Source organism: Rhinopithecus bieti, unplaced genomic scaffold (assembly GCF_001698545.2).
Source record: "Rhinopithecus bieti isolate Rb0 unplaced genomic scaffold, ASM169854v2 scaffold_1295, whole genome shotgun sequence".
Classification (NCBI taxonomy): domain Eukaryota; kingdom Metazoa; phylum Chordata; class Mammalia; order Primates; family Cercopithecidae; genus Rhinopithecus; species Rhinopithecus bieti.
Genome location: NW_016803880.1, coordinates 1483074 through 1496719, shown reverse-complemented (window position 1 = coordinate 1496719; position 13646 = coordinate 1483074). Strand labels below are relative to the sequence as shown.

At 41.9% G+C, this 13646-nt stretch overlaps 2 protein-coding genes across 2 annotated transcripts in view; both read right to left on the bottom strand.

The window, feature by feature from the left end:
• The window catches only part of LTN1 (listerin E3 ubiquitin protein ligase 1), a 68345-nt gene extending 64037 nt beyond the window's left edge, over nucleotides 1-4308 (bottom strand). The window contains 2 exon segments of the mRNA XM_017855960.1: nucleotides 4128-4286; nucleotides 4288-4308. Coding sequence (XP_017711449.1) covers nucleotides 4128-4286; nucleotides 4288-4308 — 180 coding nt within the window.
• Nucleotides 4309-10047: 5739 nt separating this feature from the next.
• LOC108517937 (60S ribosomal protein L23-like) overlaps nucleotides 10048-13646 on the bottom strand; it is an 8612-nt gene continuing 5013 nt past the window's right edge. Inside the window, 2 exon segments of the mRNA XM_017856047.1 lie at nucleotides 10048-10419; nucleotides 10422-10701. Of these exon segments, the coding sequence (XP_017711536.1) occupies nucleotides 10232-10419; nucleotides 10422-10701 (468 nt within the window). The 3' untranslated portion in view covers nucleotides 10048-10231.

Genomic DNA, 13646 nt, shown 5'->3' with positions numbered 1-13646 from the left:
CCGGCCTATTTTTTTTTTTTTTTTAAGTGAAAGTAAGTTTACTAAGAAAATAGGTCAGGCATGGTGGTTCATGCCTGTAATCCCAGCACTTTGGGAGGCAGAGGGTAGATCACCTGAGGTCAGGAGTTCAAGACCAGCCTGGCCAATATGGTGAAACCCCGTGTCTACTAAAAATACAAAATTAGCCAGGCGTAGCGGTACATGCCTTTAATCCCAGCTACTTGGGAGGCTGAGGCAGGAGAACTGGTTGAACCCGGGAGGCAGAGGTTGCAGTGAGTTGAGATCGCACCATTGCACTCCAGCCTCAGCAAAAAGAATGAAACTCCATTTCTAAAAAAAAAAAGAAAAGAATAAAAGAATGGCTACTCCATAGGCAAAGCAGCTGTTCTCTATTTTTTAAGTTTATTAAAATGAATTAATTATTCAATTCACCTTTTTTAATATTGGTACATGAATAAAGAGCCACAAAGGAAGTAGTTAGTGAATTATAATTCTAAAAACTAAATATGATGACTCTAGGATATCAGAATTTTCTACAGTCTCATGTGTAAACAGTTTTATTATGAAACACAATAAAAAAGTAATTATTGCTAAAATCTAAAGGAGTTGAGGCTGAAATAACAGAATTAAAAGTGATAACTAGGGGCAAAAGAGAAGGTATCAAATGTCCAGTCTCCAATTTAAGTAACTTGTTACTTTTAAATGCACTTTTTAAAATGTCTACTTTAAATTTAAAATATAGTTACTCTTATGATCTTTGTATGTTAAGAGCTATACCCAGAGTTCAATAAAATTAAGAAACAATTCTATTTATGGCACTTTTTTTTTTTTTTGGACTATGCCTACTTTTGTCTACATTCTTTCATGCCTACCTTCTAGAGGTATTTGTGGTGGCAATCCTGAGTCTACAGTTTAAAGACCAAACCAAGGAAGACTTACAAGATCTTTCACTGTCTAACCTCAACTTTTCCCAGTCTTATCTCCTGCCGCTCTTTCCTTCCCTTGCCCCACTTCCTTCTGTCTTCTCCAAATTATGCTGTCATCATTCTGCCCTAGTACCAAATCAAATTCGAAGTTCTCTGAGGCAGGGCATGGTGGCTCACACCTGTAATCCCAGCACTTTGGGAGGCGAAGCGGACAACTGGGCAGATCACTTCAGGCCAGGAGTTCGAGACCAGCCTGGCCAACATGGCAAAACCCTGTCTCTACTAAAAATACAAAAAATTAGCCGGGTGTGATGTTACACGCCTGTAATCCCAGCTACTTGAAAGGCTGAGGCAAGAAAATTGCTTGAACCTGGGAAGTGGAGGTTGCAGTGATCCACACTCTGTCTCAAAAAAAAAAAAAAGTTATCTATGTGATGGCCTTTCGCAATTCGATCTTTATATAATCTTTTCTCTCTACCTGAAAACGCTTCCTTTCTTTTCATTGCCTGACAAACTCCTACTCATCTTTCAAACTCATATTTGCAACACTTGCCTCCCTCCAGTCTCTTCCATTCTCCCACATTCTTTCTTCTAATACCTGCATCATAATTCTTTAATATATTATATTTGCTTACATATGTGTCTGTATCATCAAACTAATAGTTCAAGAACAGCAGACATCTATTATCTCTGAACACCTGAAATCCAGTATCAAAGTCTTCTATTGAAGACTTTGCCACATTAAAGTTAAAATCCCAACTCCACAACTTCCTGGCTACATAAGCTTAGGCAAGCTAATTTCTCTAAACCTCAGTTTCATCACACTTAAAATGAGATATGAGTAATTAATTCATTACTTGGATTGTTTTCATAATTAAGCATAAGTTTTTAAATCACCATAGTAATAACTGATTCCAGCAAGAATCAAAGGGTGCTCAAACCATTAGGTGAAAGTTTGTGGAAGAACAGGACATTTCACAGTTTCAAACTAACATATTATTTGTTATTGGCCAATGGAAAAAGACAACTTTATAATGGACAACACCTTAACCAAGTAATTAAACAAATACCACCAATAAGGGGACAAACGGGTACGAAGTGCCCCGGTGTGATGTACTGAGGAAGTCTCATCATCTATGAAGAATTCCTTCTAAAAATTGTTTAGCCTGAATCTAATCACAAGGAAACAACTAGATGAATCTGAATTAATCAAACAAATGGCCCAGGCTCTTCCAAATGTTGTTAAAAAAGACACTCCTCTCCCCGCTTAAACAGTACTGAGAAACTGTTTAGATCAAGGAAACCCAAATGGTAACTAAATGGAATGAGTGATCTTTGACTGGATCTCAAATGTTAAAATGGTTTATCTTTTAAAAAAAAAGTATCAGCCTGGGCAACATGGCGAAACCGTCCCTACAAAAAATACAAAAATTAGCTAGCCATGATGGCCTGTGCCTGTAGTCCTAGCTACTGGAAAGGGTAAGCTGGGAGGATCACTTGAACCCAAGAGGCGGAGATTGCAGTGAGCCCATTTCACGCCTCTGCACTCCAGCCTGGGTAACAGAGCGAGACTCTGTCCTGAAAAAAAAAAAAAAAAAATTAGCCAGGAGTCCTAGCTATTAAGGAGGCTGAGGTGGGAGGATCGATCTCTTGGGCCCAAGAAGTTGACACTGCAGTGGGCCGTGATCATACCGCTGCACTCCAGGTTTGGAGACAGAGCCACACCCTGTCTTACAAAAAAAAAAAGAAAAGAAAAAAAAAGAGAGAACATTACTGGGATAACTACAGAAGTCTAAATGCAAGGCTGTATCCTGGATTACAGTATTACACAAAAGTCAAAGTTTCTGGATGCTATAACCATTATTATAATTGCTGCAGGCTAGAAAAATGGCATTGTTTTTAGAAGATACATGCTGATGTATTTAGGAGTTAAGAGTCCCGACTTCTGCAACTAACTCTCATACAGTTCAGCAAAATACATAAATTAACAGAAAGAAAGCAAATGCAACCAAGTATTAGCAACCGGTGAATCTAGGTAGAGTATATGAGATGTCACTCTAACATTCTCGCAACTTTTCCTCATAAGAACTTTTCAAATATAAAACATTGAGAAAATTTAAATAAAAAATATTAAATGAGGATGCAAGTGCTTAGCACAGTAACACAATAGGTTGCTATAACTGTTAATACTGTTATTATCTTCCAAAACAGATTAAGTGACAGATCTAAGAAAATGTGACATTGAAATCACTAGAATTAACTATATCAGAAACAGGAAAAAAAGCATTCTCATAAAATTGGACTGTGCTATAATAAATCCAACACCATAAAAAAATACCATTACAAACCCCTCATCATGTAGTTTTACACGAATCCACTTCAAGGTCGTCTTTAAACAAGTACTTAGTGAGCGTCTATTAGGTGCCAGTCTCTGTTCTAGGCTCCGAGGATAAAAACATTTGCTTTCAAAATACTTACATACTAGTGAACTAAGACAATAAATGTCATAAATACAATGGAGTTTAAAACAAAGTAGGAAGAACAGGGAGTGCGCAAGGGCTGCAAGAGGGTGATCATGGAAAACCTCACTGAGGTGTAGAGAGCAAAGTTTGGAGCCTCCTAACTGAAGAGCGTTGGGAGCCGGCCAGGTAAGGTCAAGGCACAGTGAAGAGATCAGTGTGGCTGGATGAAGTAAACCAAGAGGAGGGAGTTGAAGATGGGACTGCAGATAGAAAGGGGTAACAGGCAGTCCAGAAACCAAATATACCATCCTAAAAGCTTTAGCTTAGAAGAAGCCCAAAGGAGAGGCACAATCAGCTGTAACCTCCACAGTGGGTTCACTTTAACATCCTCCCAACTCTCCTTCTTCCTAGCGCTGCCCTCCCCCAACCAACCCTCTACCTCAGCCAGATCACCTTCCAGTGAACCTGATACATTATCATTTCTTCATGAATATTGTGGGTGTGTGCTCGGATGGGGACAGCTCTGGCATGGTACATCTTTTCTCTCACGATTCCCCAATCTGCTCAGAGATAACCCAAACCACCCTCAGGGACGCACACACAACAGAGAGGTCACACACGACACGCAAAAGCACGCCTCCCCACAGCCGCGCTCCACACACCCTCCAGCAACGCGCTGGGCGGTGCCAGCCGCCTCGAAGCGAGGCTCCCAGGTCGACCGAGCCACCCCCCCACTCACCCTCAGGTTCCCTTTAGTTCGCTGCTTGTTCTTCCCGCCCATGGTCGCGGTTGCAGCTGTATTCTGGGCACTCAGACCCCGGTGGACTCGTCTGGAACACAACTTCCGGCCTCTGGCGCCGGAAGAGGACTCCCTGTAATAACTTCCCCCGGGCCCTTTTTCCACCACCCACCCTGTCCATTTGCTGCCCCACTTCCGCTCCCGCCTCCCGCTGTGTCCCTGACCATCCGCCGCCGGAGACGTCACAGTTAAAGCCTCTCCTGTCTGAGTGATGTCATTTCTGGCCAATAGGAAGCCAAGCATTGGACCCGTGGCGCCAAATCCTGTCTTCCCCGCTTTCAGAAGCTAGGTTTGTTCCTTGCTTAGCGGCTAGGAAACTGGCATGAAACACCAGAGAGGCAGTTCACATAAGGGTAGCAATAGAATGTTGTGGTAGAGGCTGTGGGAAGATGGGAATGTGTTAGACTTCCAACATGATGCAATCATCAGTATCACCTGTGCGTTTGTTAGAAAAGGCTAACTCGGGCCCCTCGGAACTCCTGAATCAGATCCTGAATTTTGACGGCATTCCCAAGTCTTGTTAAAATGTGATTACTGCTCTAGGCAATATTCTCTGTAAATCTACCCCCCCGTCCCCTTTTATTCATATTGAAACTGTTACGTGCAGTTTAAAAGAGTGTAATGTGGGAGTCTCTATTAAAATTTGAAATGTACGAATCCTGTAACTTAGTGATTGTGCGACTCAATCGCACTAGAGAAACAAATAAATGTGTGCTGGTTATTTTTTATTGTCCACGCAGTCACCCTTTTATACTCCATGTTACTGGGGCGCTTCTGCTAGACTTCACCGACAGGGTGAACTAGAGGGAAACAAAGGCAAGAGGAAGAAGGGACTTGCTCCATTCTGTGAGCATCATGCCAGCAGCAGCTGCCTTTTACCGTGCCAGGAGCAATTGCTTTAGCCAGCAGGTGGTTTTAATCTCCATCCTTTTTCCAACAATCACAAATCAGCCTTATTGCACCCCTTACCGATCACAGCAGCAGTCAGTGCTCTCCTCGGAGATCTGAATTCTACTTTCATGGAGCCCCTCCCTTGAGCTCCTGAGATAGCCAATGTCTGAGCCACCTCCTCAGGAGTTTGAGCCCCAGCACCGTGGGATCCCTTCTTTGAGCTCCAGAGATCCAGCAACAGCCAGCCATCCCCCTCTCTACATTCTTCATAGACCTGAACTAAGGTGTTCAGGGCCCTCCTCCAAGCTTTTAGGTTCTGATGACTCCAACCACTTCTTTTGTTCCATCCTTTCCTAGCTCTAAGAATGGTAGCTGCTACCTCCAGTGATTACCTGTTACCTTTTATAATTCCTTTTGACCAATTTCCCATATTAAAATATTTCTCAATAACTAATGTGATTTCTGTTTTCCCGACTGGACCCTAAGTTTAAAATGCACACAAAAGCCGGGTGTAGAGGCTCACGTCTGTAATCCCAGCACTTTGGGAGGCCGAGGCAGGTGGATCACCTGATGTCAGGTGTTCGAGACCAGAATGGCCAACATGGCAAAACCCCGTCTCTACTAAAAATACAAAAATTAGCTGGGCCTGATGGCAGGTGCCTGTAATCCCAGCTACTTGGGAGGCTGAGGCACAAGAATCTCTGGAATCCGGGAGGCAAATGCTGCAGTGAGCTGAGATCGTGCCACTGCACTCCAGCCTGGGTAACAGAGCAGACTCTGCCTCAAAAAAAAAAAAAAAAGTCACACAAAGAGACGGATGTTCACAAAAACTTTATAATAGGAAGATAATTGTAAGCAACCTATGCTTATATATTGGAGAATGACTAAATAAAGTATATGTATTCAATAGGCTATTAGGCAGCATTTAAGAAGAATAAGGTTTATCTGTACATATATAGGAAGAATTATGACACATTCTTAAGTAAAAAGCAAATACCAAGTAATATATACAGTATGATAGCATTTGTGTTTTTAAAACCCACAACACAATAATATATATATATATATTTATGCATATATATAATATAAATACAGAGAATAGGTCGGGTGTGGTGGCTCACACCTGTAATCCCAGCACTTGGGAAGGCTGAGGTGGGTGGATTACATCAGGAGTTCAAGACCAGCCTGGCCAACATGGTGAAACCCTGTCACTACTAAAATACAAAAATTAGCTGGGCATAGTGGCAGGCGGCTCTAATCCCAGCTACTAGGGAGGCTGAGGCAGGAGAATTGCTTGAACCCAGGAGATGGAGGTTACAGTGAGCCAAGATCGTGCCTCTGCACTTCAGCCTGGGCAACAAAGTGAGACTCCATCTCAAAAAATAAGAAGAAGAAGAAGAAGAATACAGAGAATACAGATCTGCAAGAAAACATATCAGTCTGATCATTGTAGTTAATTTTTGTGGGAAAAAGTGGCAAGAAAAGAGATCAGGGTTATGAGTTACAGTCAAAAGAAATTAAACTTTATCTGTAAGATTTTATTTTATACAAGGACAACATATTCCTGTATTAATTATGTAATTAAAAATCAACTCAGGCTGGGCAAGATGACTGATGCCTATAATCCCAGCACTTTGGGAGGCCAAGGTGGGTGGATCACCTGAGGTCAGGAGTTCAAGACCAGCCTGGCCAATATGGTGAAACCCCGTCTCTACCAAAAATACAAAAACTAGCTAGGCACGGTGGTGTGCACCTGTAATCCCAGCTACTCAGGAGGCTGAGGCAGGAGAATCACTTGAACCCAAGAGGCAGAAGTTGTACTGAGCTGAGGTCACACCACTGCACTTCAGCCTGAGCAACAGAGCAAGACACTGTCTCAAAAGAAAAAAAGAGAAAAGAAATGTCAATACTTTTAAGGCCAAGATTAGAAACTCTTCAGAAATCAGGTTGGGAGTTAAAAAAAAAAATTTGAAACTCTTCCTTCTTCATTCATGATTATTAATATTATAAATTATTGTTTTCACAGATTAAGAATTATATAACAGAATTATAGCCTTTTCCCCTAAGTAAATATTGGGCATGACTTACAGATGCCTGATGTTAGAATAATCTTATCCATCCAGACAAGTTTCTGAGGAGGAAAATCAGACATCAAGCACTTAAAAATATATTTCCACATTCTATTTTATTTATTTATTGACCCTCCATACCCAAGTACATTTGAAAAACATCACCATATCCTGTGGCTTTAAAAAATGGCACAGTTGGCTGAAATTCACATGACCTCCTGAGTTCAATCACATCAAATGTTTTTTTCTCAAAATTGAAAATTTTTTTTTGCTCTTCTATTTTATCAAGAGTGCCACCAAAAAGAATGTCTTCTTGATGGTGAATTAAAATTTTCTTCCAGGTTATTCATCTGAGTTGGAAAATAATTTTTTTTAATTTTTTGAGATGGAGTCTTGCTCTGTCACCCAGGCTGGACTGCAGTGGCACGTTCTCGGCTCACTGCAAGCTCCACCTCCTGGGTTCACGCCATTCTCCTGCCTCAGCCTCCCGAGTAGCTGGGACTACAGGCGCCCACCACTACGCCTGACTGATTTTTTGTATTTTTAGTAGAGACGGGGTTTCACCATGTTAGCCAGGATGGTCTCGATCTCCTGACCTCATGATCTGCCCACCTCGGCCTCCCAAAGTGCTGGGAATTACAGGTGTGAGCCACTGCACCCAGAGGAAAATAAATTTTCAGAGTAGACATTTTAAAAGTAAGATGTGTTCAGAAATATTAAAAGTAGTTTGATTTTTAACCCACCAATGCTAATAAAATAGAAATCTATTTTTATTTCATACAAATACATTTATTGCCCAATATTATCCAGTTCATATCTCATTCCAGACTCATCTGTTTTGTCCTCATTTACCTCATAAGTTTGGAAGAGTGGAAATGGCTGAACTTCTTAATCTATCAGTTTCAGGAAAGGAGACCCCAGATTTGTGATGGTTGGGTTGTCACTCTCAATGGGATTTTAACCACAAAACTTCTGAGAAAGTCCCTTTTTATGGGATTCAAAACATAAACTAAGATGATGAGTCATATTTTAGAATCAAACTATATCTCAGAAACCATCTAGTAGCTTTAGAAATCAATGTAACATTTATCAAACACTTTCCAAGCTCTTGACCTATTAAGAGCCTATGTCTAGAAACAGCTAAGCAACTGGCATAAGCTCCACAATAACAGTCCTAGAACCAAAAGGCACTGACTCTCAGTCCATTGTTGCCATTACAATGGAAAAATCACTTTTGGCTCCATGGCCTGAATGTATAATCACTTGCCTTCCCATCTATTACAACCTCAGTTTGTACTAAACAGGCTGCATAGTACAGAAAAAGGAAAGAAAATTAAAAAGCAAACCTAATCCACAGAATTGTTCACATATGCTCTGTAAGCCTTCCATGCAAATGACACCAGGTTTCCCACCATGCTACACCCAGATAGGAAAAGCTCCTTTGCTAGTTCCACAATATTCTTTCTTTTTTGTCGGCTAGAGATCCACAGCCTGGTGAGAATGGGATCTGTGTGTTGTGCTGTACTTTCTTTGCAGATGGAAGTTGTGGCATCCCTGCTGATATATTCAGTGGCATGTTCTGTAACCCGTCCTCTAGCATTCAGTGTACAGACTCACCACAACAATCGCTCTGCAAGTGCACACTCAAATCTGTGTTTAGTAGGGTCTGCTGGGATTGTTTTAAGGACTCTGACCTGATAAGAACATATTGCTTTCTTAGGTCCTTCAAAAAACACACACAAGTCATTTTTATATACCAAAAAATATAGGTAGGACTGGGCAGAGAATTTCTGTAACACACTTGACAGTAATTTCAGGTAGAGCTTCATGATATTTAAAAGGGAATGCAGAAGTCAGAGAAAGTGTTACCTGAAAATATAGCAGAGTACTCAATAATTTTTCCTCTACACATAATAGACTTGCTTTTTCTAAAAACTGCAAAAGAAAGTACCATAGCTATATGTGACATCTCCTGGTTTATAGTCACAGGAAACTTTTGAAGATCTCAGCTCCATGGTCCCCTTTTCAATACAATCTTTCAATTCTTCTGGAGCCACCTTGTCATTCACAGTGAACTTTTTCTAACTGGAGAACATACTACCCAGCAGTTGTAACTCAGACAATCTCAGTCATTCTGTGATAATTCACAAGTCCTTCCCTTCCTTCCCTTCCCTTCCTTCCTTCCTTCCTTCCTTCCTTCCTTCCGTCCTCCTCCCTCCCTCCCTCTCCCTCCTTCCTTCCTTCCTTTCTCTCTCTCTTTTTTTTTTTTTTAAGACAATTTCATTCTTTTGCCCAGGCTGGAGTGAAGTGGGGTGATCTCAGCTCACTCCAACCCCCACCCCCAGCACAGGTTGAAGCAATTCTTCTGCCTCAGACTCCTGCGTAGCTGGGATTACAGGAGCAAGCCACCACGCCTGGCTAATTTTTGTATTTTTAGTAGAGACAGGGTTTCGCCATGTTGGCCAGGCTGGTCTCGAACTCCTGGTCTCAGGTGATCCACTTGCCTCGGCCTCCCAAAGTGCTACGATTACAGGTGTGAGCCACTATGCCCAGCTATAATTCACAAGTTTCTAGAGAGGCAAGGGCAAGAGAATTTATACCCACAAACTTGGGAGAACCCAATGGGATAGAAATACAGCTACTTCCAGCCATATGGCTACTTCCAGCCTGGGAAACACAGCATGGTGGCAGGTGTGGTGGCACATGCCTGTGGTCCCAGCTACTCAGGGAGGCTGAGGCAGGAGGATCATTTGAGCCCGGGAGGTCATGGCTGCAGTGAACCGTGATCATACCACTGCACTCCCACTTGGGCGACAGAGTGAGACCCTGTATCAGAAAAAAAAAAATAAAGAAATGTGGCTACTAGAGAAAATGTATCTGATTACCAAAATTAATCACAGACAGGATTTCCCCTTTATTCTACTTTCAGACATACTTTACCAAAATAAGAAATATAGTGAAATCCAGTGACAGTCATAAAAAATACTGATAAAACTCAGCATTAATTAGTCTTTATTAAACTTGGTGGTACTTTACCTTCAACTGTTACTAAGATGTATTTTTTTGGGGGTGGACAAATACTTTTTAATGGCTTTTTTTAATGGCTTTAAAGTTTTCTTTTTTTTTTTTTTTTTTAATATACTGGAGAATCACGCAATGCACAATCAAGGGCCACAAGTCTGCACTCTCCTTTGCTACTGGTCCTGTAATGGCAGAACCTTTCATTTCACCTTTATTACTCACTATGATCCCTGCATTATCTCTGAAATAAACACACCATCTTTTCTCCGGTATGACTTTCATTGTCGAATGACCGCTGCTGGATGTACCATTTTTCTGAGCTCTGGTTTGCCTTTCTTGACTGTGGCCATCACCATGTCACCGACACCAGCAGCGGAAAGTCTGTTCAGCCATCCCTTGATCCCCTTCACGAAGATGATATACAGGTTTTTGGCTCCTGTGTTATCAGCACAGTTGATCACAGCTCCTACTGGAAGACCCAAGGAAATCTGGAATTTCACACCAGAGGACCTACCACATCCTCGCTTTGACATCTTGAACACGGGAAAGAAGGAAAAAAGTATTTTCAAATTTTTTAAAGCGAACTTCGTATTTAAATAGCAGCAACACTACATAGGTAGTATATGCCAGGAAAGCATTTGTCAACTGGGATCCCTATAGAGTCAATTGAGAAAATAAGATATAATAGTTTGCTAACATTACAAAACAAATGTACAATAAGAATAATTTCAGTATATATCGGCTATAACTCACCACAATTCAATACGAGATTTGGGTGGGGACAAATATCCAAACTATATCAGAGGGATTTAAAAGAAAAGAAAATAACCATAATAGTACTAGAGGAATATATAGGTGGATTTCCACCGGGCGCGGTGGCTCAAGCCTGTAATCCCAGCACTTTGGGAGGCCGAGACGGGCGGATCACGAGGTCAGATCAAGACCATCCTGGCTAACACGGTGAAACCCCGTCTCTACTAAAAAATACAAAAAACTAGCCGGGCGAGGTGGCGGGCGCCTGTAGTCCCAGCTACTCGGGAGGCTGAGGCAGGAGAACGGCGTAAACCCGGGAGGCGGAGCTTACAGTGAGCCGAGATCCGGCCACTGCACTCCAGCCTGGGCGACAGAGCGAGACTCCTTCTCAAAAAAAAAAAAAAAAAAAAAAAAGGCCCCCCTAACCCCCCCCCCAAATTCACCACCACACAAAACCACACACACACACACACACACACACACACACACACACTGATGAAAACATTGAAGAAGACAGAAACAGCATGACTAAAACTAAAACTGATGAAAAACAGATTTTCAGAATCCAGAAGGAAACTGTAATACTGAGTCTGGACTCAGGAAGTCAAGAAGGCAGGAAGGAGATACAGGTACATGTATATATATTTCCCTACCACATAAAACTGTGTCCTTTCTTGCTGGTCTAACCCCTACTCCCATCTGCCCTACAAAGCCCTTCCTTCCCACATATTATTTGGAATTGTAGCTCCGTGATTAGCCAGTACTCACCCTCAACACTTGTTCACAGGTTGGCTAACGACAGTGCTTCCACAGCAGCATCTCATGAATGCTGTTTATCATTTAAAATCCCACCTACCTCAGGGGTCTGCAGATAAGAATAGGATCCTCTTTGCTTCTACTTTCCTTAAAACAATAAGGAACAAAATACACCTGCTGCTGTCAACAAAATACACCTTCTGACATCTGTCCTCTTACCAGCCTCCTGGTCATACCCTTTTAGTCTCTAAACACTTAAAACTTGGCTCTCCACCCTCATTCCAAACATCATCCTCGACGGTCTTTTTAAAGTCCTGATTAGGTTCATGTGGCATATCTGTCCACTGCTTGGCCTCTCAGTTATAAAAATCTTCATCTCCCATATCCTTTTCCTCTATTCCACTTCATCTGCCACACCACAGTCACATCCTGATATTACTACTTACATTTTCCCAATTTCACCCCACTCTTGGGTCACGATCCCCTTGCCAGATTCCTCATTTAACTGTTTCCACCTAGACATTCTTCAAGGAAATCTTGACCTTGCATTGGCCCTTATATTTTCTCCCTAACACTAAGGACCCTTTTCTCTTTACTCCCTTCATTGTTCACTTTAGATTTCATGATCTTTTGTGTCAGTCACTCTCTTGCCAATACCACAAAGTCTCTTGTACATCTGCTCCTTCAGCCTATTCATCTGGAGAAACCAAACACTACACAAACCCAATTATTTGTTTTCAGCTTTTTTTTTTCCAGAGAAAAGTTGAACACTGCCTGGAAAACAAACAATGCAGTCAACAGAAGCTTTAGACCACTAAGAATTAATGATCCCATGCCTTAGTTGTGTCTTCATTACAGCCCAACAAATGTACCATACTTCTGTAATTTTCTAGGACCCTCAGTAATTATCTGAACACGTCTTCAAAACTCTGACCATTCTACCTTCCTCCTTGACTTCAACAGACGAGTTTTCCTCCAATTTCACAGGACAAGATAATCAGATTATAATCCTTATCTTTCCAACAGCAAACACATAAATTGGACCGATGATTATTATACACCGTTTAACTTAAATGGTTGTTAAAATAGTAAAATTATCTGATACACTCTGATATATTCTTTCATTGCCCTTGCCATTTCCCTAGGACTTCTCTGACCTTCCCCTGATTCCCGGCTAAAGTGTTAATTGTTGATTTATCAGTCTTCCAAAACCCCATTCCAGCCCTAGACATGTGGCTAGTCCAATGGATGGTGATCAGGTCATGTTGGTTGTTAACTGTGTTGAATATCATCCCTTCCCATGAACCTTCCTTGCATCTTCAACTATAGTTGCTCCATAATTCTGCTAAAAAAAGAAGTGTTAAAAGACGGGGCGGGGAGGGGGGCGGGGAATGAATGCACAAGGCTAGTCATTGCTGCACCATTTCTTTTCTTTCTTTTTCTTTCTTTTTTTTTTTGACAAGGATTCTCGCTCTGTTACCCAGGCTTCAGTTCAGTGGCCTGATCTCAGCTCACTGCAACCTCCGCCTTTCGGGTTCAAGTGATTCTCCTGCCTCAGCCTCCTGAGTAGCTGGGATTACAGGCGCCTGCCACCACGCCTGGCTAATTTTTTGTATTTTTAGTAGAGGCAGGGTTTCACCATGTCGGCCAGGCTGGTCTGGAACTCCTGACCTCAGGTGATCCACCCACCTTGGCCTCCCAAAGTGGTGCGATTACAGGCGTGAGCCACCGCATCCGGCCTAATTTTTTTATTTTTCAAATTTTAATTAATTTATTTATTATTGTTATTATTATTATTATTATTAGAGACGGAGTCTAGCTCTGTCACCCAGGCTGGAGTGCAGTGGCGCGATCTCCGCTCACGGCTCCGCCTCCCGGATTCACGCCATTCTCCTGCCTCAACCTCCAGAGTAGCTGCGATTACAGGCGTGAGCCACCACACCGGGCCGTAATTTTTTTTTTTTTTTTT